Source organism: Akebia trifoliata, chromosome 3 (genome assembly GCF_017979445.1).
Source record: "Akebia trifoliata isolate Shusen 1 chromosome 3, ASM1797944v1, whole genome shotgun sequence".
In the NCBI taxonomy this organism is placed as follows: Eukaryota; Viridiplantae; Streptophyta; class Magnoliopsida; order Ranunculales; family Lardizabalaceae; genus Akebia; species Akebia trifoliata.
The window spans coordinates 37220174-37244687 of record NC_141377.1 but is presented as its reverse complement, the minus strand read 5'-3'; the positions used below and the strand labels follow the sequence as shown (position 1 = coordinate 37244687).

At 34.1% G+C, this 24514-nt stretch overlaps 2 protein-coding genes across 3 annotated transcripts; both read right to left on the bottom strand.

Moving 5' to 3' along the window:
- Positions 1–3218: 3218 nt before the first annotated feature.
- On the bottom strand, positions 3219–19508 carry LOC147406721 (RNA cytidine acetyltransferase 1-like). Of its 2 annotated transcripts, XM_086434898.1 has the most exons (27): positions 19355–19508; positions 18981–19135; positions 18806–18897; positions 18361–18532; positions 18164–18286; positions 17113–17286; positions 16106–16216; positions 15867–16000; positions 15677–15770; positions 14035–14133; positions 12689–12825; positions 12415–12512; positions 10588–10711; positions 10419–10506; positions 10225–10324; positions 10095–10147; positions 7718–7894; positions 7588–7625; positions 5964–6057; positions 5357–5536; positions 5134–5242; positions 4976–5045; positions 4755–4902; positions 4518–4646; positions 4069–4194; positions 3809–3874; positions 3219–3723 (listed from the first exon to the last, which is right to left on the bottom strand). In XM_086434898.1, exons 2-27 carry the CDS (start codon positions 19083–19085, stop codon positions 3466–3468), a joined length of 3099 nt encoding a protein of 1032 aa, XP_086291024.1. In that variant the 5' UTR covers positions 19086–19135; positions 19355–19508; the 3' UTR covers positions 3219–3465. The 2 variants fall into 2 exon arrangements, with proteins under 2 accessions (XP_086291024.1, XP_086291025.1); XM_086434899.1 differs by lacking the exons at positions 5964–6057; positions 7588–7625.
- Positions 19509–20597: 1089 nt separating this feature from the next.
- On the bottom strand, positions 20598–23352 carry LOC147406720 (uncharacterized). The gene is made up of 4 exons (XM_086432794.1): positions 23212–23352; positions 22819–23125; positions 21120–21281; positions 20598–21029 (listed from the first exon to the last, which is right to left on the bottom strand). The coding sequence occupies exons 1-4, from the start codon at positions 23260–23262 to the stop codon at positions 20830–20832; spliced, it is 720 nt and encodes a 239-aa protein (XP_086288920.1). The 5' UTR covers positions 23263–23352; the 3' UTR covers positions 20598–20829.
- Positions 23353–24514: the final 1162 nt, after the last annotated feature.

Genomic DNA, 24514 nt, shown 5'->3' with positions numbered 1-24514 from the left:
GACGGTTCGACCGGGATATATATTAAAAAAAAGATCCGATTCCTAATGAACCGTTGTTTTATTCTCGTAGATTGAATTAATGAAATTAGGAAAGCTTTGAAGAAAAAAAGAATATGGGATTTAAAAAATAATAATAATAAATTAATTAATCATTTGTAAATGTTCTTCATTTTTTTTTCTTTTATAATTTGCTTTTAACTCCATGGTGTTCTTGTTCAATTGTTCTTACAGGAGTCAGGATTTATAGATGAAGTTTGAAAAACTTTGAAAATAAATTAATAACTAATAACAATTAATTTTGAAAATAAATTCGTAACTAATATTGTTTACTTGAGTCCACAAATCGAGTATTACACGAAGTTCATGTATACCCTTTCTATTGGAAAATATTTGTAACACAAAAGATTGAATTCCACAAATATTTACTAAGAACAAAGTAAGACTCAAATCTCGACTGCGTGATGTCTGAAGCACAGGTCCTAGTCATCATTTTGTTCATCTTTGGATTACATTATGGTGACAATTATATTTTTATTCATCTTAATGGCGGAAGACGAAAAAAGGATAATGCAAAAGAATCATCAATTGAAATCGGGATATATAGTGTCTTCTTTGATCATTGAATCGTGTCTCCAAAACGCCTTGACTCCATGAACTTAAAAGATCATCCGAACCCCCCACTCCTCCAAACACCATTTCATTGTCGTTTTGAAAAAGTGGGTTTGAAAGGTTTGGCTCCCTCAGACATGTACAATCCAGCAGAGTAATTCTTCAATTTGGCTTTCTTAAGCATCTCTTTCAGGAACTCTGTCACAATCTCTGGCTCAAAACTACTGCCTGTGCAGCAAAATTTAAAATAAATGATAGAATAAGATTAATGCACTCGAAGTAAAATCTAAAACGCCAAAGTTTTCGCGAAGCTATACTCCATAACACTTCTCTGTAGTTTGTAATTTTGAAATGTAGGAATATGCTTTTGTCCACATGAAACCCATATTGTTCCATGTATTGTGTGATCTTTGCAGACAAAAATAACGGATAAAGATACATAAATAACTAGAAATATTATACGATCTTGTTACTAACATATGAATAATAGATAGTATGTCATACATGAATATTTTTGCCAACCAGGAATATATGACCATAATCAAATGATTCTAGATATTAAAAATATATCTATCTTTTCTTAAAAAGAAGAAAACATAGATGATTAGGATCATTGAGTGGCACTAAATTTGGGTTTAGCAAATCTCAACAAGGGTTGGCACATTGGGCATTGAGATAGAACAGAATAGTGCCCCTTGAAAAGTACATCCCACCAATTATATGAATTGACTCACATCTTTTTTGTTTCTACATACCTAACGTAAGTAGAATTGATGATTTATAACATTAAGATTTTTGAATATGTGATTCAACTCAAGTAATTTTTTTTCTGAGATGTAAAACAGATTTCATTAAGAAAAAGAAATGTAAAGAAATGAAGGAGATAGAGAAGACCAACCTACTAGCCAAGAACGAAGAAACCAGGAAGTAAATAAACACCAAAGGCACTTAAGAAAACAACTGGAACTACTTGCAACAAGCAACCTACAATACCGAGATAAAAATGACGATTTCAATGAATGTAACTCACTCATATCGAAACACCATTTGTTCATCCCCTTTCATATTCCCCCAACAAATCACAAACAGAACAAAGCTCTAAAGAATTATTTTGGGTGACGTAAAGGCATTGGCTCCACCACTCTACACATGTGAAAAAGAAATTACTGGCTTTGGAAGCAGGGATGAAGTTCACATAAAAAAAGTGATAGAACAATGGATGTGAATGTCATTAGGAAATTCAAGGTTGGCTAAGCAAAGTGGGCAGATACATAGGTAAAGCATCGTGACACAAGCATGTTGACGATTGGCTATCCTAATGAAAACAACACCTTAGTGGGCTCTCAACCACAATTGGCCAATACAAAGGAAATAGGGAAAGAGCAACTATGGGACATAGAAACATGGATTTGTAAGTTTTGAAGGTTTGAAACATCCATTGGAAATCATCAATCAAGACGGTTTTTTATGTGTACATCGACCAAAAGGTGCCCTAAGCATCCAAAGTTGTCATTGGACCGTAGTCCTAATCCATGCACTACATGGCCTTTTACGATATCAGTCTTATAATAACAATCAAACCAATTTTCATATCAAAAAATTCAAAAAATAAAAATAAAAATAGAAATTGGTATCAAATTTAGCTGCTTCTTTTCTCCCCTCTTTTGGATACGGCCTACCATATTGGTTGCCGCATGTAATGAAAACACATGGTTTACCTTGAAGACAAGTCATCTCGATCTTAGTCGAGTTTACCTCGGAACGGAGTCATCTTGGTCTCAAATGAGTTTTAAAACCATGTGCACAGAACACATATCATGTCTCATCTTGGCCTCTCATCTATACCATGTCGACTCATCTGAGTCATCTCATTTTAGACAAGTCAAATCCTTTAAAATTATCTTTATAAAAAAAAGGTTAATTATTTTTACAACAAAATCTGCAATGACATAGCTGAGTTTTCATTCACTCATAAAAGTCAATGTGATGAACAATTCACATTGAGATCAGGGGCGGAGCTAGTAAGTAGCAGGTAGGGGCAATTGCCCCCACAGAACCTTGAAGTGCCATAGTCCCGTGGCTCCAAATCTGTTAAGGGTAGGGCTTGGGTTTGGGGAATGGTCAAGGCAAGGCAACAGTCAACAGGTTTACAGTCTCATTTCATCTACAAGGCATTTGACCTCTGAAACATCACTTGCACGTAGGGTCTATCTCACTTCTGCAGTTAGTTGTTAGTCGAAGGCAAGAACAAACCTAGTTGAATATTTGATTACAACTTCACGACTCAGGTCAGCTCCCCTGCATAGCTGATCTTAGTAAGTCTTAATGCAACTGGGACAGAACAATGAGATGAAGTTTAAGTTCATGACCCTTCAAAACTCAAATGGGCTGCCAACTACTTATGAAAGACGCTCTAATGAATGGAACAGACCTCTAACTGTATAAGCACAACCTCAATTTTATCCTGATTCATCAGATTTAATTTGATGTGAATCCAGAAAAGAAGAATTTTCCTTCTTTAGTTTCCTGTTGTTTGGCTTACTTTCTAAAGAAAAACGGGATATTTTTAGCACAAAAACTCAAGCAAAACCGAGTGATAATCACGGAAATAGAAAAGTTATAAATTCAAATAGAAAACTAAACTAGATAAATACGATTTCTTTCTCCTTTTTTTTGAAAAATCACACATTATAAAGGATACAATAAAACAAAACTTCTTGTTAGTGTCAAAATTGGGGCACCTCTCCCTGCATAATTAGTTAATTAACCTCAATTATCTATTTTCTTTCCTCTTCAACTGTAGCAGTTTCAACAGCACCTCTTTACTAACGATGGCACATAACAGCAAAATGAAGCTTATGATTTCTTCCTTTTGTTCGATCGGGACCCACCGCTGTCCTTTCCTCTTTTCTTGTTGCTTTCAAAGCTTCCTTTCTGCTTTCCAAGTTTCTCCATTTTATCCCCTTTGGACTTAACACTAATCAGACCACTCGAGGGTATCTTCCCTGACCCACTTTGCAGAGCATTCTCAAAATCAGCTTCTCTATCCAAAATAGCATACTGTTGCAGTAACTCCGGATTCATCAAACCCTCGGCATTGGCTTTCATTTTGTCCTAAATATGGTAATAAAATCAGTTTGATTCTTGCAAAAAAGCTTTTTTTTATAAAAAGGATGACAAAATTAACTAATTTGCGAACCTTGACTTCTTTTGCAGCATCATTGAGATCATCGTCCACTGATACATTGTGGGGTACCATCACAACCTGGATGAAATACAGAAAGATTTGGTCAATAGAAGTCCCGAATCTAGTTTGTGATTGATCGATCACAAAGGATGTAATGTATAATTATATAGTCAAATTGGGGGTCACGGATTTCGATCACCGAGTACTTGTTGAACTTTTCATTAGTAACTACACAAGGAAAGCAATCAGCTTTACTAGTTGCATTAAATTACTTCTTTAAGTCGAGGTAGAGTTGAGTCAAACTCCTTGGATGCAATACTTCGTAGATACTTGTGGAACTTCTTCATAACTTTTATGAACAATGACAATATTTGCTGCCTCTCTAATTTCATCGCTCCCTGTAAAATCAAGAAGCCAAATAAGGTTTTAAAAGTAGTTGCATATTTGATCAATGGGGTCCAGACACAATCTAGACACTAAGGTTAATGGATTGGGTCCAAACTTATCAGATTAGATCAGGATGACCCAAAATTAAGCCAATTATAAACTTGTTAAACCAATGAGAGAAGGAAAAAATTTCAAGTCAAGTAACAAATTTCCAAGGTCTACACCTGATCCAATGAACCCAATACCTCGATCCAGGCACAATGTTATTGGATCAGATCGTATCAAAGCTAATTGGGTCGACCCAATCATTCATTAGATAGGTCTAGTAACAGACCTCGATATACGTGATATCTTGGTTTTGCAAGCCGATACAGAGTAGAACAGAAGCCTGAGCATAGGACAATGTAACTGGAAGCTTCTCCTGGAAGTACTGGTCAGCAAGGACTGGTACAATGTCTAGGATCTACAAAGGTACACAATCATTAGTGTTACTAAAAAAATATCAAAGTAGTAAAAATAATGCATAATAACAACCAGTAGAAAACCACAATGAGCAGTTTGGCAATCTTACCATACGAAAATCTATTATATTGTTGGTATAAGCTTCCAATCTCTTCATATCATATGGTGATAGTATGTCATTCGGTGATGTTAGAACTCCATTTGAGGTGGATAACGTAGGTTCTGGTTCTGTGAAGTTGATCTTCGGGGCCAAGATACTAGAACATTATAAGTAAAGTGAGTATTTTGAACGCAAATTCATAACCGAATTAGTATGAATTTTTAGCTAACCTCATAGCAAGCTTATACTCCATTGCTCGAAAAATAGAACACGAGAGTCTGGTAAACCTTCGCCTGAAATCTGGGAATAGCACACAAACTTATAAGATCACACAACCCACTAGTGAATCTGGACTGAGCAAATTCGTTCCTTCATATCATTGACTCACCTTGATAAAATGGATTGAAAAAGCCCCACTGATCCGATCCACCGACTTCAATATCATCATTCGTTAATGGTTTAATGACCATGCATGTATGCTCACCAGTCACAGTACTCTGATGCATTAAAAGATTACGAATTAATATTTCAAAAGAACCCTTTTTATTAGATCGAATAACCACAATGTAATGTAAAGAAAAAAAGAATAAAATAAATAAAGCAATCCTAGCTGGAATCTGGCCAATGTAGAAAGGAGCAAACTTGTGTTTCCTCCAAAAGCGAAAAAGATCTAACGTCAGTCCAAATGAAACACCAAGATAATGGAGTTTTTCTGGTTGTCGTTCACGAAGATGCACAAGCAGAGGAGGAAGGTTTGCTCTCGGCTTTATATTTTCCTTTAGCAATGAAACCTGCAAACATGATACTCTAAGTTAGAATTTAATCACAAATTATTTGAAAACAATGACTTGAGACAATGATGAAGATACAAAACTAGCCAAATGATCTCTGAGACAAAATTAACATACCAAATAATCCTCCTAACTACATTAAAAGTAGGTGGATTTGTGTTATTAAACTCAAGATGATATCAACTGAAATTCTTTCAAACCCTGATGCCCCTCGAATTTCACTTGCACCTAAGCATGCAATATTTGCCAAAAAAGAACTAAACTGTGGACAGGTTATAAAATGAATTCCTAGTTCAAAAGAACACTTTCTTCTTCTTGTGGCCCAAACACAAATGTTTGGAAACAAACTTTGTAAGACCATCAACTAAAGCTACGTTTTGAAAAAGACAGAAACAGAAAGCATCATTTGCTAGTTCATAAAATGGACCTTCTCTGCAGCTTCTGTAACTTTGACAGGGGACCTCTTCTCAAGCTTTTCATCATCTATCTCTGTGATAGGAGTCAATTGTCCTTCAAAGTACCTGCAGACACAAAATTTGTAAATGCCGTCCAATTTGCGTAGTCACAGAAAACTCCATTTGTTTTCAAAAGAGTTTCGTTTAAAACACGTTCTGATTGATTAAAAAAAAAAACTCAAACCTTTCAAATAAATCATTTTAACGTTTTAAACACATTTACAAATATATATATATATATTAAAACCCGATTTTTTGTAGGCCTGTGGTTAATTTCTATTGCCTTACGGTTGTTTGTAATCTGGTTCACAAATATTGTTTAATATGGGATCTGATGATAATGTCTTGATGTTATAGTTTTTTTGTTTTTTCAGTAGTGTGTTTGTCAACAACAAATTTTACAGATGAGAGCTAGCAAACCTTTCGCCCTAGTTGGACCTTTTACGACTTGAGCCGAATGAGAGCGAGTGTTGGCAATGGACCTGCTCCAAGAAGAGATGCTTCTCGGTGAATTCCTTTGGGGAAAATCTTTGAGTTTGTGGGTATGTTACTTTTCTGTTGGAAACCATTTGAGGGGCTAAGGTGCATTCAAAAATTTCAATCTTTGCTTGACTAGTGATTTCAGGGAAATTGCTTATTCTAGATCAACTCATTTGAAGAGGGATCATAACTCCAAACTATTGTCCCTTTATTACCATCGCTGAGAATCCATCGCTCACATTTTTATTCATTGCCCTCTTGTTTCAAGTTTGTTGTCTCATTTCTTGTTCTTATTTAACATAAACTGGGTTCTTCCAAATGATTGTTTGTCTTTATTTGAGAGTTGGTATACAAAGGTTTTCTCTGGAAGGGGAAAAAAAAAACCTTTGGGCTCTGCGTCCCTTTGCAATTTACTGGGGAATGTGGTTGGAGGGGAATAGAAGAATTTTCTCGGGGCTTAAAAGTAATGTCAATAATTTGATTTTGGTTGTACTTGATCTTTTGTTCTATTGGTGTAAGCCGGATGTCACATTCAAAGGAGTTTGTTTTTAGATGGGTTGCTTTATGCTCTCATTGAGTTTTATTCGTAGTGGTTTGTGTTTTGTTTGTTTTTCTGTTGGTTGTATTTTGGTTGGTCATCTCAATTCTCGGCCGCCTTTCCTTTTATTAATATATTTTGGTTTACTTATAAAAAAAAATACAAAAGGGAACCTTCCAACGAGGAATAACAAATAGGAAAAGGTATCGCAAAAGAAGATACAATGATGAAATAAGCATAATATCATGAAGTCGGAAATAATGTTGCTTGAAGAGAAAAATTATGTTCTAACTTCTCCCTTTTGTTTTTTCTAGAAATATTTGAGATTTTTCTAAGAATTAACAGATTATTATGAAGGGATCTAAAAATATACTAATCATGTTTTATGGGGTTCTTAAATTCTCCAAAAACTGGTACACATTAATTTTATTTTCATATGTAAAAGGGCTTCTAGGTAAGTTCAATAGCAAGGTGCCAAATGATTTTTTCTAGTTGTATACATAAAAAAGTGACTGCGGAGCATCAAATATAAACATCTCCTATTGTGCTATAAAAGCAACTGAATGTAAAAGGTGCACCTTGTTAGAAGTTCCACTGCAGTTGAACCATATCCAAGCTAAAAAACATCAGAATGAACATTTACAAGCTTAGCCACAGAATTTTGGTGACATGGCAAATGATTCTGCACATAGAAAAATGAAGATTTACCCTCATGGCACTCGGGTGGACAGCAATGCGTACAATTCGAGCACCTGAAAGACTTGGAAAAACTGTGTCCTGAAACTGTTCACAAAACTTCCAAGGAATTTGATCTCCAAAAGGTTGATGCCCGTCACTTAAGCTTTTGAGAGCAGACTTACGAGATATCTGTCCTTCAAGACACACCTGTTTATAAGATGATCTTACACATTATTCCAAACCTCGTCGAATTCTTATCCCAAAAAATTGGGGTCAACTGAACAAATTATGTACCTCCACCATTAAATTTTGAACATAAAGTAATGAAAAATATAAATGGCGTCAAGATAAAGAACGAGTGAGACCGTTAATCGCAAAAAAAGATCCAAAAAAAGAAATGTATCAAGTTATTGAAGATTCATTCAGCAGAAGTTAGCCATGTTAACCATAGTCACAAAGTCGGAGCACGAGATTAACACAGTAAGGGAAAACTTTGGAGAAAAAAAGGGGAAAAGGGAAAAATAAGAAAGAAATGAGAAAACGATGAAACTTAAAAAATAAAAAATATATTAAAAGTTGAAAAAAAATGTGTATATAAGTAATACATTAGACATTTATTCTAATTTACTCTCTGTTTTCAAAAGAACATGTTCTCAAATATATATGCATGTTATGATGCTAAAAAAATTTACTCATCAACATTTTTTTTTTCGTTCAAAAAAACACACTATTGAAAAAAGTTAAAAACCATAACATCAAGATGTTATTTTCAAATTCCATATTTCTACATTTATGAATCACCAAAGCTTATTATATATTAAATCCCACATTAAATAACATTCATGAATAAAACCAGTATGTATTGAATCCCACATCAAACAACATGCATGAATAAAATCACTGACAACCGAAAGGCTACAAAAAAAAAAAAAAAAGGTGTTTAGCTTTTATGGAAAAAATGAAAAAACTCATTTAAAATGTTTTCGAGAGAGAGATTTTTCACAAAATGACAGCCCACCTTTACAATATGTATTAAATCCCACATCAAACAACATGCATGAATAAAATCACTAAAAACCTAAAGTTCAGCTTTTTTAGAGAAAAAGAAAAAACTCATTTAAAATGTTTTAGAGAGAGAGAGAGAGGAGAAAGAGAGAGACAGACTTTTTCAAAATATGACAGCCCACCTTTCCAACAGTCTAGATTGGAATAAATAAGCATTGCATCCTGATTGTCAATTAAGCGTTCTTATTTTCTTAGGTAATATAGCTTTCAAACCCAACACTTCCAATGAGAGACACCAGCTATAAGGCTACTATATTGTAACAAAAATTTAAACCTCTCCAGGTAAGTTAGCACTTCATCCAATGGAACCTAGTTATAACCACATTCATATGGCAATCAAAAAGCATTGAATCATGTATGATACATGGATGCTTCAATATGCCAAGCATACTTGTACCAACACAATATGATACCAATACTGGATATTTTGATGTTTTCCCGTCGCACCATTAGTAATTTTCTCAGTGCGTAACAATTTTCTCATGTGTTTTGTTGAACAAAAAGCATAAGTCCTGCTTTCAGGAGCGAGGCAATGTGCTTCAATGGCCTAAAGTGTAAGGCATGAGCCTTAATGTGTATGGTGTGAGCTTCATGAGCATGCCTCTTAAATGAACGGTTGGAAGGTAAAGAATAGTTACCAAAAAAATTTAGGAACATTACCAAAAAAATAAACATTGACCCATGAGATGAGAGAAAACACATTTTGTTGATGTAGTTAAAATTAGAATAGTAGTAATCATTATTTTACTAAGGTCAGGAGGAAGAAACGAAAGAAAATTAAACTTTCTAAGGTTAACAGGGAGTTTGGGTAAAGCCCTGCTTCAGGCCTAAAATGACTTTTAGAACATAGGAAAATAAATAAATAAATAAATAATAAAGCAAGGTACTAAGATTTTATAAAGGATACTTTGACCATGTCTTGGAGTTTGGGAAATGAGGAGTCAATGTCCATATCAGTATCCGTCTTTGGACAACTTAGGCATGCTTCAAAATTCTGTGCTTTTCAGAATGTTTCACGGGTATCCGAAACAAAACACCAACCCCAAAACATTTAATATTCAGAAATATTTTCTTTGACTGTTTCAATTTTTCTCATATAACCAAAACATTATATTGAAGTGAGATTTTAAACCTTGACCTTAGGCATTTAACAATGTATTCATAGTTTTGTGGTTAAATGAAAAATCCTTGCAGGAAAAGAGTTCAGAATTTGAGTAAAGATGATAAATGCACAGAATGCAGTTACCGAATAGCTCAACGCATGATGGCACAGATGCATAACTTATGCAGATGGTTGTAGAAATATTATGTGTGCAGATACGTAGAAAGTATAGATACAAACCTGGAGGACACATAAAATATCAGGAAGGTGATTTTTTGATTCGTCGACAGGACCTGTACATAAGGTAATGAGTAGATGCTCATTTTACATGAAACATGAATATAACCAATTCAACATAGATCAAACATACCCAGTAACACAAATAAGTGGTGCGCCGGTGCATCAGCCATTAATTGCAAATCATTTGGAGAATTTTTGTAGTGAGAAGCAACATAAAGGGCCATCATTCGCTGCAACAGTTAAATTAAAAAGCATTATTAAATATTAATTAAAATAAGATTTGGAATCTAAATTAAAAATCACTAAAAGGGATAACAGCGGTACCTGCAAAAATATTTCACTTTCTTTGTGGTAGGAAAAAAGGGTATCACGATTAACATAGTAGAGATCACACTCCCTTGGAGGCGGTAATCTGGAAGCACAATGGAAGACATCAAAAAAGATAACAGACATAATTTCAACTTCTCAAGTCCCTAAAGACTTTAATGCTAACCTATTGATGTTAGGAACAGAGCTTGTAGCATCCAAGCAAAGCAAACCATGAAGCCAAGACTCGATTGGATCACCAGAAGCATATCTGATGGGTTCACTCAATTCGACCTTCTTGAAAATCCTACCTGCATCCAAAGGCGTGAGAGAACTGAGCAAATTTTCCAAATATAGAAAATTAAGAAACCAGTGCACCTCATCAAACAACGTGAACAAAAGGTTCAAATTCGTGAATCATATGATCAGAGCTAAACTGGTAGTGATGGCAATGAATAAAAAACACTTTTCCTAGTCGTTTCCCTCTTTTAATAATAAAGAAAAATGTATCATGGTATCCCTAAAGATCTTGACTAAATCTGATATAATTTTTATTTCCCTCATGTACAGTAAAAATCAACGACAGAAGCTGTGAAAAGGAACGTCGTTAAAAGATCCAAAAAGGAAAGGGTAAGGCAGAAATGAGCATCCATTGATGACTTTGTGGGGAGATGTGAGTGGATTTGTAATGTTCTCTTTCTTTCTTTTTTTTGACAAATTAAAGATTTATCAAGAAGAAAGATGCAAACAGTGGCCGATCACGCTTTACAAACAAGCTCCAACCTATACAAGAAATTTTCAAAGAAAAGGTGGGTTTGTAATCTTGACAATATGCAAGGTGTGTCGGGGCGGTTCATTTCAGTTGTGTTTTGTTGGCATCTGGTGGATTGGTCAGCTCAACCGCCCCCTTTTTTTAATAAAATTTCTTTTACTAACCCAAAAAAAGAAAGGGACAACCATAGAGATAATGCATCCTTTTTTTGGTTAAGCCTCCTGTATAGTGTTGTTTAACCTACAATGCAGGTCTCAACTCAGATAAAGGAGGGTTATGCAGGTTGGCATCCGGTGAAAAATCTTCACCATCTATTAAAATCCATCATGACCATTCAATTCATTCAGTTGATGTTAGGGCATCCCTTGAAGGAAACATGCTATAATGGAGCCCAGTTGTAGTAAGAAATATGAAAGAGTTTGGCAGGGACCACTACAAGTGACAAGCCGCATTGACGCTCAAATGCAGTGAAAAGTAAGCAAGGTTCTCACACCAGACAAGATGAGTGCGAGTATAAAAATTAGTAAAAGAATGTAGAACCATGTCACTACTTGGAATGTGGGAGCTTTTACATTTTTTAATTAATGTTAGTGGATAGGATGGACCATGGAAAAACAAACCTCACCGTTTGTTGGGGCCTTTGGTTGGAATGTAACAATCGCATTTTTGTAGGAAGAACTTCCAACTCTCAAGATATCATCCTTTCAATCTTGGGTCTTTTGTTTTTGTGGTCTAAAATGTTCATAGAGCTTAGGGGTGTGAGGTTTGAAGACTTTGTAGCTAATTGGGAAGGCGTGTGTTATATTACAAGAGTTTAGTGCCTCTGTCTTTGTATCTCGCTTGATTGGTCACCTTGGCCGACCTTGCTTTCACTTCATTCAATGAAATTCTTACTTATCAAAAAAAGGATGGACCATGAAGTTAAAATTCTTCAATTTTTATATGGATTTCGGGCCCGAATAGGAACAAAGGAGGCCAACAATTTTGATCTTCCAGCCTAAGGTTTGTGTTCACTGCTATTGCGTTGTCGGTTTTTTTTTTTGGGGGGGGGGGGGGAACTGTTGGTAGGTCTCCTCGGCCTTCATGTATGCTCCCTTTCTTCCTTTAATGATAATTACACTTATCAAAAGTAATAATTAAAGAACTGGCACAATTGCTTTTTCCCCGTTCAAATAAGTTTTAGGCATACAGTTTTGACCAATAGTACACTAAGAGAGAATCGAGCTCAAATTAACTTCATACCAGAAAGAGAACCATCGACACTCTTGGTGGCAATCTGGCTCTGCTCTTCCAATTGCTGCAGAAGCTTTAAAGATAACGAGCGGCCGGTACCCTCATAGCTTTGAGTAGCAAAAATAGTAAACAGTTAATAGACATGTCTAAAGAAAAAGCAACGTGCCAGCACTATCGAGAAAATAAAAACATGAAGTTCCCTTCGAGAAAAGGGAAACTGTTTATTCTACAACGTGTGACATATTAACTAGAAAAATAAATTAGCCAAAAAAAAAAAGCATACCCATTAACAGTAGATGACAGGAAGACCAGATAAGGGCCAAGTAAAGACTTTACTACCGGCAATGGAATAGCTGCTGCTTCATCAACAACCAACAGTTCAACTTGGGAAAGTTTTTCACGCTCATGTGGTTGGATATACTGTTAGGGGAAGAAGGAAAAAACCATTCAGAAGAAAGTCACATCTAAGCAGTTCGTGGTCAAGCACTCCAATGTTCAAGTAGTCTGCTAATGTACCAAAACCATAAAATTACCTTCACTTCATTGGGAAAGTGATACAAGTTTCTCAACTAAGTTTTTGTCCCCTTCTGGGGACCAAAAAGACCAAGAAAATGATAGGGGCATAAAGGTCATATTTGAACTAATAAACTGACACTATGCATATTACTTGCTAAATATCCAATCCTAGCCCATGTCAAGTGATTCTTGAAACTAAGGTACTGAAATCAGTAATGTGTCAGAAAAAAGTAACCTCTTACAAAAAAAAAGCCTGGTCATTTGCATCTATTAAATGACCAATCAAAAACCTCTTACAAAAAAAAAAAGGTTAGGCAACCTTGTCCCTACTAACCAATTTTCATTCGCAACTATGAAATGACCAACCAATTAATTTTGGCATAACCAATCAAAAACCATGCTCCAATGCATGTGTTAAAAGCTATCTCAAACATGGAATGTGCTATATCCTATACCAAATTTTGTGTTGGATTATCTCAAAATATAGAAAAATGTCTTTTGGGTTGGAAAAAGTGTCTTTTGGATTATTATTTTTTTTACCAAATTGCAATCCAAAGCATACCAATGGCATTTTTTTAGACGAAGCATTGGAGAGGCACATGCCAAATATTATATAAAAATAAAAAAAAAAATTCACTTTATAGTTCTATTTATAGTTTTAAGTTTATTCCTCTAATTTCTTTGACCAACACAGGTGCCCTATATTATGGGTATCTCAGCAATTAAATGGCACATTCCATTCTCGACTCCTCAATCTCGGGTGAGGAAAATATCCATAGCTAATAAAAAGAACCATTCATTTATCTAATTCATTCACATATTCAGAATTTCTAGAAAAAAATGCTTATGCCAAAAACCGTGGTCTAATTTATAAGGTAGCAGGGTCTGAATGTAGGTGCAACCTAACTACTACATCAGTCGTTGTGTAAACCTTCATATTTTTTTTTTTTTTTGCTAGGCATGAAATCCTTCATATCATAAACATCTATTTGACAAGTAGGAGCATTACACTCAAAAATAATAACCACTTCAAACCACCAATATTATATCATGCAATGAAAAATTGAGACATTCATTCTGTAATAATCACAAAATATTATCATCCATAAATACCTGAATTGTTTGTCTGTGTTGCTTGAAGATATTTATCCTCACAGTTGCTTTCTTGAACTCAGGATTTGAACTTTTTACCACATCATAATCTAGATGCTCCTGTAAATAATAAAAATTACACTGGCTAAGAAATTTTTGGAAGGAAGTGAAACCACCTCTGGTATAAATAAAGGTATGCTGCAATCGTAGTAAGGAACACAACAATTTTATGAATAAAAAAAAATGTCATAAGTTAGCAATTTATTTTTTCAGTGTACCTATGCATAAGTGATCACACCCAATGTATAAATTGTCATTTCATTAGGTGTTTCAGGATTTCGGAAAAAAAATGATAATGAAACATATCTATACATTATGAACCATACAAAATGTACCAATACATTATGAAACATTGCACTTAAAATAAAAACCATTTTTATTCATAAATAAATAAAGAAAAATGTTTTTTAAGTGATTAAAAGAAGGTTGGAATTAGATGGCACTTCTTCATATGTTCTAATTGGTTGGATATATGGTCCCATTTTCTACATCTGTTTAATATTATTTTTTTATAGATAAAGCAAATACCATCTGTTTAATATATTTTGGACCTTTCCAAATGACAGTTTGTCCTTGTTCAAGTGCTGGGCTACAAACTTATTCTTTGGCAGGAAAAAAAAAATACTATTCGGTCCTTGCTTTCTTTTTCCCTTTTTTTTTTTTTTGAAAACTGTAAATCTTTATTGATCAAAAGGAAAGGAAAGGAGGGGGGAGGAGGAGGCCAAGATGGCCCCCCTACAAGCTAGCAAAGAACATTAAAGAAGGGGGAAAAAACCCAAAAGAAATACAAGAATGACAAAGCAGCCCGAAAAACTCCAAAGATTCTAACAACAAAGAAGATCCCAGACAAAGTCTTCAAAGAACACCCCTTGCTTCCTTTTGAAATATATTGGGGTATCTGGTTGGAAAGAAATAGGAGAACTTTCACGGGGGTTGATAAAGATCACCATGAGATGATTTTGGTTATTCTTGGGCTGTTGTTTTATTGGTCTAAGATGGATGTGGCCTTGAAAGGGGAATTTTTTGAGGAGTTTGTTTTTAGATGGGATGCTTTGCATTCCTTGTAAGGTCTTTTGGTTGTTATTTGGCTTTGGTGGCCTTGTATTTGTGGCTGGTAATCTCAACCGCCGTTTTTCTTCTTTATTGATATACTTCTGTTTACCTGACCAAAAAAAAATGAGTTGGATATATGAATAACGATCTATCCATATTTAAAAATAATAAATGATATAAATATTAATGCATGAATGTAATACTTAATAGCTTTTCATTGAAGAAAGTGTTATAGATACGTGTATTGATGTGACATTATTATTCTTATTTTCATGTAGAATATAGTCAGTTTTGGCTATCAGTCTCTCAAATACCTACTCCACTGTGTAGTAGAACACTGGTGATATTCATTTACACACTCCCATCTTTTTCCTGATAACAATCAGGGAACTGAGTTCCTATGTACATACCAAGACAGCCTATCTAAACTTTATCAAGCAATGACATATTTAACCACGTCAATAACAACAAAATGCATCATACCGATATAAAAAAAAACAACAAAATGCATCACAGATTCATTCCCGAACAAGGGATGGAGAACACAGACCTTATATTCAAGACTATCAAAACCCTTGATGACAAACTCAAATAAAGTCTTTAAATTCTCTGGACTGGGTGCAGTTACAAAAATATTTGAATACCTGGAAAAAAGAAATGCACACAATTGCATCTTTAGATATTTATAAAAAAATTGTTACAGAAAAGCAAGAATCAGAAAAAAGTCCAAAGCCTATAACCCTGCAGCAATAGCTCCTGCAATTGAAAGACCAATTGCAGCCGATTTCCCACGCCCGCGCGCAGCAAGCAAAGCAACTGTGCTCCGAAGTGTCTTATCCAGTATTGAATCAAGAAATGTAATAACAGCTTTTCCCTAGTAAACACAATAGCTATCAGCTGAGACTAGAAAGGTTTCTCCAAGTGGTAGGCCACACAACAAGAGCATAAGAACTTCATAATAATGACAGGTAATTTATACCTGGTCCAACGTACAACATTTCTTAATTAACGGCCCAACAGGAAAATCATCATTAAGTTGCTCCTTTAGATCCTTCAAGTCCCGTTGTGTTTCAGAAAGCCCCTCAACGTCCTCCAAACACCAACCATGAAAAATACAAGAAATGAGATAAGAAAAATCTGAAAAACATCAACAGCCTACACTTGAACCAGATATTGATGTTTTATACAATGAAATTGTTTAACGATTTAGGTCAGAATTATTTAAATCAACAAGCATGAAGGTGATAGGAGCATCAAAACTCCATAATTTTAACCTTTTTATTTTAGTTCAAGGTGAAACGTTTTGGCATATTTCAGAATATTCAACTAAAATGCTAAAAATTGTAGAATTTTAGCTGATGACATGCTTCCACTGAGAGTCCAGTAACCCCCAATTACCTGTTCATATCCCCACCCCAAATACTCTAAAACTAATCTTGAATTTTTCAAAAATCAAAATCATCCCACTTCAACATTTGAGGGATTCGAAGCTAAGGCCCTGCTTGGTACACTACAAATGATTTGCATTTGCAAATGTTTTGCAATGCATATAGTTTGCGATGAATGATTTACCATTGCTTGGTAACCATTGGGAAATCTCTAGCAAATCTTTTTTTTGGGACTGGTTGATCTTTGCAATAAAAATTCTCACTGTGATTTTGCAAATGATTTGCAGTACCTTTTGTGCCGCAAATCATTTGCTGAAATTTCTTAAGAATTTAGGTGATCCATGCAAATTATTTGCATTGAGTAACCAAACACCAGTAAAATTAATTTCACAAAATTATCCATTTGAATCTTGTTTGGAGAGGTTTCTCCAATGGTAGCCAACAGTGGAGACATTGTGTTCGTGTACATAGAAGAGTTTGTTTTGCAACAGGACTTCCAGGAACATTGGGCCAGATTCATTTGAACTAAAGGAACATCAAAGCAACATAAAAAAATCATTAAACAGAAATTTCCCTCCAAAAATGAATAAAAACCTACCTCTGTAACCGGCATTGCAGTAATTGACCTTATGTGTGATGAAATTGGTAAAATATTCAGTTCATCGTCCATAACCACACATGTTTTGCATGATGAAAGAGACAATAAGAAGCGTTCATTAAACCGCCCAGTTGCCTCAGAATGGGATTCAGTCCGAAACCTCTCATGAACATCCTGAAACCAGTAAGAGTACTATTAATAACAACTATTGGCGTACATAAGCTTTGTCTTGTTCACAGAAAAATAGGGGGAAAAAAACCTTCTTCTTTTTTTTGCGAAAGGTGTATTTGTCAGCATTTGAGTTAATTAGAAACTAACAGAGAGGAAAATGATTTTCCTAGACTGTATAAAGGAAAATGATTTTCCTATTTTGATCAAATGAACAGGAAACAACTTCCCTTTTGGAGAAAGAAGCCATGATATTGAATTTGATGTCTCCTCGTGACATAAAACATTGTTGGGGGTCAAGGAACATCAACCCATGAATGTTTAGTCCACATTTTCATAGATATACACACACAAAATTCAGTATGATCGGCTTCAAATACTTTTCACAGGTGATTTCTAGTCATTTGGGCTCTGTTGCCTGGTTTTAAAGCATACTCAATATATATATATATATAGAAGGGTAATAATATTAGAGAGGTTATTGCCACAACAACTTTCACTAACGGCACCCCAAGATGTGTGCTGATTCCTTGTGATTTACATATGTATTGGGTGCTCTTAGCAAAAATTGGCGTGGCAATATAATCTCTATAATATTAAAGGACCTCCAAAGAAGAAAATAGATATGACATGTAACAATTTAGACATAAATATTTACCGATTTCAGCATTCTTCATTGGAGTAATAAGATCAAGTAAGAAAGAAGAAAATAATTACATTCAAAGAGCAGGGAAAAATCCTTAAACTGACAAAGTTACAAAGTAAAAAAAAACAAAACGACAACAAGAAAAAAAACATGGTTTGTAAGATCCAAATTTTGTGGATTTGATTTAGTAACCACAAGAATGTCTAATTTTAGTAATAGAAGGTATATGATACAAACCATAACCATGGTGCAAAGACTGGTGAGTGAGGATAGGGAACGAAGTAGAAGTATGATCAATCCACCGCCCTCCACTGTTTCTATGGTTCTCGCAAGTAAATTCGGGGTCACTGCCTCAAAATCCTAAAAGAAAATATAATTAGAAAAAAAAAATAGATTAAACCCACTTTTATAAATGAAATTTCTTAACATAATACCTGAAGAATACACATGCCAAATGTATTTCCAAGGATTCTTTCAGAATCTTTGTACAAACAATATGTCAACCCTCCGCTTTCAACAAAAAGCGAAAAAGGGTCAACCTTCTCAGGATCTAGCAATCCTCTTTGCATCATCTTTTTTATCTGCTTTGCACGTTTTTTCTTGTGACTGAAAGAAAAAAAATCATCCAAAAACCATACTGGCATTAACAATTCTTTGTCATAATGAGGATCATAGATGAGTCCATGGTTTAAAATATTAGAATGTACAGTCAATACATATCGGTATTGGTGGAGACCGATACAAAACATTGAATGTTTCGTAAATGTATTGAGTTTGTAGTGAATGTATTGACCAATACCATATCATTTTTTTCATTAATCAAAACATTTAATGGATAGTGATATTTCACAACCTTAGACAAGACTATAGAATTTAAACCTGCTAAGCTCTAATTTATCCTTATAACACCATAAAGCAGTCGGTCGTGACTTCACAACAGATTTGCCAAGCATATAGTGAAGATTAACGATCTGCAAGACACAATAGGATTAAAATTTTAAACCAAATAAGTAGTGTTTTTCAAATGTGGGATATATAATTGATAGAAGAATACCTGGTCACGAGATTTATCTCCAACAATGACAAACATCGATCGATGTCTGGTTTTAACGCCATTTTCTATTAAAGTTCTGATACGGTCGTCGACTTTCTTTCTCATTCTCTCTCTTTGGCTTTCTCAGGAGCTTAGTGAAGAAGGTTTGAGTACATCTGAAGTTCAGAATCAAGATTTGAAAAAAATAAAATAAAATAACACATCATTCCATATGTAAACAACTGCTTAATTTCAACTAGTATGAGTATGAGCTTATCAAATAGAGACGGAGAGACTCTGCAATCCATTGTTTTTAATTTTATCTCAGACTCAGAGACTAGAGATTAGGGTTTTATTGGTAAATAAAAGAGAGAGAGAGAGAGAGAGAGACGTACCTAACAGCTGCACACAACGGAATTGGATCAATGGAGCCTTTTTATCGTTTTTTTTTTCTCAAATTTGTATTCGAGTGTGGATTTGGGTTAAGGGCTTAGGGCCGGCCAGAGATGTTCTAAGTTAAACCCTCGTAACTCGTAAGAAGAATCTCTCGTCTTTTAAAAACCGGACCGGATTGACAGTCTGACCGGGATATCTATAAAAAAACGGTCCGATTCCTAATGAACCGTTGTTTTATTCAATTTCTCTTTTCATATAAAAATGTGTCCCTTGTAGACTTATTATAGAATTTTAGTACCAATATTAAAGATAAATTCTAACAAATGCTAACAAATGCTAATATTTTATATTTTTATTAGGAGTGAGGATTTATAGATGAAGTTTGAAAAACTTCGAAAATAAATTAATAATTAATAACAATTAATTTTGAAAATTAATTCATAACTAAAAATGTGTCCCTTGTAGACTTATTATAGAATTTTAGTACCAATATTAAAGATAAATTCTAACAAATGCTAACAAATAAAATCTCTGTGTATTTTTAATTTTTTGAAATCTTTAATTAAATAAAAACTCCAATAATATTTTTTAATTATCAAAGTTTTTTTTTTTTTTGGTGGGGTTGGGGGGGGGGGGGGGGGGGGGCGGGCTTTTTATTTTCAATAAAGTGAATATGAGAAGCTTTCTTTTTTCGGCTTGTTTTTGTGATATTCTATACTTTTTTAATGTTGAAGAATATTTTGTTTTGTTGATTTCTTCATCAAGGATTTTAAAATTTTTGTTCATATTTTGTTTTGATTCCGTGAGTGATATTTATCAATATTTATTTTATAAAATGTATTAATCTTGAAATATTCTCATTGATTGAACTAATGAAATTAGGAAAGCTTTGAAGAAAAAAGAATATGGGATTTAAAAAATAATAATAATGTTCTTCATTTTTTTTTCTTTTATAATTTGCTTTAACTTCATGGTGTTCTTGTTCAATTGTTCTTACAGATTATGCTAATATTTGATATTTTTACTAGGAGTGAGGATTTATGGATGAAGTTTGAAAAACTTCGAAAATAAATTAATAATTAATAACAATTAATTTTGAAAATTAATTCATAACTAATATTGTCTACTTGACATTAAGTTCTCCACAAATCGAGTATTACATGAAGTTCAATAACAAGTGTGCAACATATTTGTTATTTAACATTTTGCATTTATAGCTAACCAAGTACCTACAAATCACCATAAAAATAAACTTGTCATGTATATAGATTCTATTGGATAATATTTGTAACACAAAAGATTGCATTCCACAAATATTTACAAAGAACAATGACCCAAATCTCAACAACTTGATGTCTGAAGCACGGGTCCTAATCATCATTTAGTTCATCTTTGGATTACAATACGATGACAATTTTACATTTTTATACATCTTAATGGCTGAAGACAAGAAAAGGATAATGCAAGAGAATCATCAATGAAAATGGGGATGTATGTTGTCTTCTACTCTTTGATCATTGAATCGTGTCTCCAAAACGCCTTGACTCCATGAGATTAAAAGATCATCCGAACCCCCCACTCCTCCAAACGCCATTTCATTGTCGTCTTGTGTTAAGTAATCATTCCATTTGGATGGTCCTTGGGTCTTTGTCAACTCCGATTTCCTTGGCTCCCCTGCAAACATTTCATTATGTGTGAAAATCCGACTCCATAGTCTTAAAATAAATAAAAGAGCTCTAAACTTGGAATTTCTAGTTGTTTTACCTTGGGAGATGGTCGGTTTAGTAGTTTTTCTCTTTGAAAATGTGGGTTTGAAAGGTTTGGTTCCCTCGGGCATGTACAATCCAGCAGAGTAATTCTTCAATTTGGCTTTCTTAAACATCTCTTTCGGCAACTCTGTCACAATCTCTGGCTCAAAACCACTGCCTGTGCAGCAAAATTTAAAATAAATGTTAGAATAATATTAATGCACTTGAAGTAAAATCTAAAATGCCAAAGTTTTCACGAAGCTATACTCCTTCACACTTCTCTGTGGTTTGTAATTTTGAAACGTAGGAATATGATGTCGCAAATTTAGACCATCGATCTTGGTTGACTATATGGATAATGCTTTTGTCCACATGAAACCCATATTGTTCCATGTATTGTGTGATCTTTGCAGACAAAAATAATGGATAAAGATATATAAGTAACTATAAATATTACACAATCTTGTTACTTACATATGAATTATTTTGGGTGACGTAAAGGCATTGGCCCCACCACTCTACACATGTGAAAGAGAAATTACTGGCTTTGGAAGCAGGGATGAAGTTCACATAACAATAGAGATAGAACAATGGATGTGAATGTGATTGGGAGATTCAAGGTTAGCTAAGCAAAGTGAGCAGATATATAGGTAAAGCATCGTAACACAAGCATGTTGACGATTGGCTGTCTGAATGAAAAACGACACCTTTGTGGGCTCTCAACCACAATAGGCCAATACAAAGGAAATAGGGAAAGAGCAACTATGGGACACAGGAACATGGATTGGAAAGTTTTGAAGGTTCGAAAAATCTGTTGGAAATCATCAATCAAGACAATTTTTTATGTGTACGTTGACCAAAAGGTGCCCTGAGCATCCAAAGTTGCCATTGGGCTATAGTCCTAATCCATAAGCTACATGGTCTTTTATGATATCGGTCTTAAAATAACAATCAAACCAATTTTCGTATTGAATAATTCAAAAAATACAAATAAATAAATGTTTGGTATCAAAGCTTCTACTTTTTTACCCTCTTTTGGATATGCATGGACCCCTAAGGCCTGCCATATCAGTTGCGGTGTGTCATGAAAACCCATGGTTTACCTTGAAGACAAGTCGTCTTGATCTTAGACGAGTTTACCTTGGAACGGAGTCATCTCGGTCTCAGATGAGTTTTGAAACCATGTGCACAGAACACATATCATGTCTCATCTTGGCCTCTCATTGATACCATGTTTACTCATCTGAGTCATCTCATTTTAGACAAGTCAAATCATTTTAAAATTACTATATGTATTTTAAATAATTATAATTTTTCTATTATAATATAGATACTGAGTCCTAATACTTTATTCTTTCATAGATAACAAATAAATAATCAAAAAAATAAAAATAAAAAAGTTTAATTATTTTACATCAAAATCTGCAATGACATAGCTGAGATTTCATTCACTCGGACAAGTCCATGTGATGGACGATTCACATTGAGATAGCCCATAACCTCCAAAACCAAGATGGATCACCGGAGTCATCTTGGTCTCGAATCAAGTTTTTAAACCTTATTAATCCTTCCTTTCTATATAAAAGAAAAGTGCGTTATTTACCAAATGCGCAAGTTGAAATTTCACAAATTTGAAAAAACCTAGCAGCATTAATGGCAAAAAAATTAAAAAATCAATAATTCGCGTCAGAAATTTTGTAAGAAAATCTACAAACCTCTTTGTTCTTCTTCTTTTTCAGCCTGTCCTATGTGATCCTCGTCGTCTTTTGGGTCATCCAAATATTCAGTCCAATCACTTCTTCTCTTTCTATGGTCGGTACTACTCTTATGAGAAGGATCATCTATCTCTTCTGATTGAGAAATTAGGGTTTCATCAGATAATTTCCTGGACATGTTGAAACTCTGAACGAATTTGCGAATTTCTTTGGCTTGAAATCCTTGAGCGAAGACTTTCCTTACGGATTGCTTCTGGTTACAGACCACGCAATTCCATTTGTTGCTGCTCTTCTTCTGCTGCTTCACCTGAATCATCATTAATGTCGAGAAGATCAGAATGTGTGTGTGTGTGTGTGTGTGAGAGAGAGAGAGAGAGAGAGAGAGAGATTTGCCTGCATAGTAGAGCATTCGCAACATTGAACAGCGATGAAGATCGTCGACATTTTTCTGGGTTTTTAGGGTTTCTTCGAGGTTTTTTTTTTCTTAGGTTTTTTTCTGAGTTAGGGAAGAAACGAAAGAGACGCAAATGCGAATGGGCCCATTTTTCAATTTTTATTTTTTAAATTTTTGCGCCAAATATATATCATTTACTAGACGTGTCGTGAAATTTCGTGATTAAATGATAAGAGCCGCTGATGTAGATCACCTTCGTTTGGATGGGCCGATAAATTAGATGTACGGACAGATCAACCTCCCAATTGAATACTCGAAAGTCATAATAGCCTTACTAGGGGAATTTTTTTTTTTTAATTCACTAAGTTTTTTTTCTCACAAATCTTACTGAATTGAGGATCGACCAATCACATGAGTCCAAGTGTATTTAATGCATTTTCATCTTACGAAATTAGCTTCTTGTGTTACACAATAAAGAGACCTCTGAAATCTGTAAGACAATGGTTTGGGCAAAAAGATTTACGTTGCTAGAGTGATTCAAAGTAGCATTTTCCTTGAGTGTATTACACTTGTATCTCTAGAAAAGCTTCTATGATTTTCTACATGTTAAGTGATGTATCACGTGTTATTTTGTCACTTTAATTTGCCTCACGAGAAACATTCATGATCTCAATCATTTAAACACGAAATTCAATGGTTGAAATTTATGCATATTTTGATAACACATATCTCAACTATATTTGTTCTAAAGATTAACCTCAACCATTGGATTTTGTATTAAAATGATAGGGATTATGTGTTTTTTTTCCTTGAATCGTTCTTCACCAGTCAAAGGGATTTTGGCCCAAACATGAAATGTATTACTCAATTCTAATTAGAATTAAATTTAAGTCTAACGTATCAACACACAACAAATTTACCAACAAAGCTACTTTTTACTTATCGAATGTTAATTTATGGAGAAAAAAGTTTAATACAAGTATCGAGTCAAGGTCATCAATACATATAGAAATAAACGTGATAAAAAATATTATAAATTTTTAATGTTATTTATTGTCAATTATAACAATTGTATCATTGATTTCTTTAAAGCGAATTTCTCTAAAAATAAATTTATAGTTATTTTATGAATATGAAAGTCTTTCGACTAATCCATCTTGACATCTTCATCTTTACTATATTCAAATTATTCATAAGATGTTTTTTAACAACCAACGTTCAGCTCTAAGTAAAGAAAAAAAGAAATCTATAATACAATTTTAAAAAATTGAACAATTATAAATAGTACATCTATCTATATAA

Bases quoted from the DNA above. Each gene is read 5' to 3' on its own strand.
- LOC147406721 (XM_086434898.1), bottom strand. From the start codon at position 19,085: ATGAGAAAGAAAGTCGACGACCGTATCAGAACTTTAATAGAAAATGGC. The intron at 12,826-14,034 runs GTATTTATGGAT...TTCCCCTAACAG, and splicing joins AACACAGACAAACAATTCAG to TATATCCAACCACATGAGCG. The intron at 3,724-3,808 runs GTTCGCAAATTA...TACCATATTTAG, and splicing joins ATGCTGCAAAAGAAGTCAAG to GACAAAATGAAAGCCAATGC.
- LOC147406720 (XM_086432794.1), bottom strand. From the start codon at position 23,262: ATGTCGACGATCTTCATCGCTGTTCAATGTTGCGAATGCTCTACTATG. The intron at 23,126-23,211 runs GCAAATCTCTCT...ATGATGATTCAG, and splicing joins GCGAATGCTCTACTATGCAG to GTGAAGCAGCAGAAGAAGAG. The intron at 21,030-21,119 runs GTAAAACAACTA...AAATGTTTGCAG, and splicing joins TAAACCGACCATCTCCCAAG to GGGAGCCAAGGAAATCGGAG.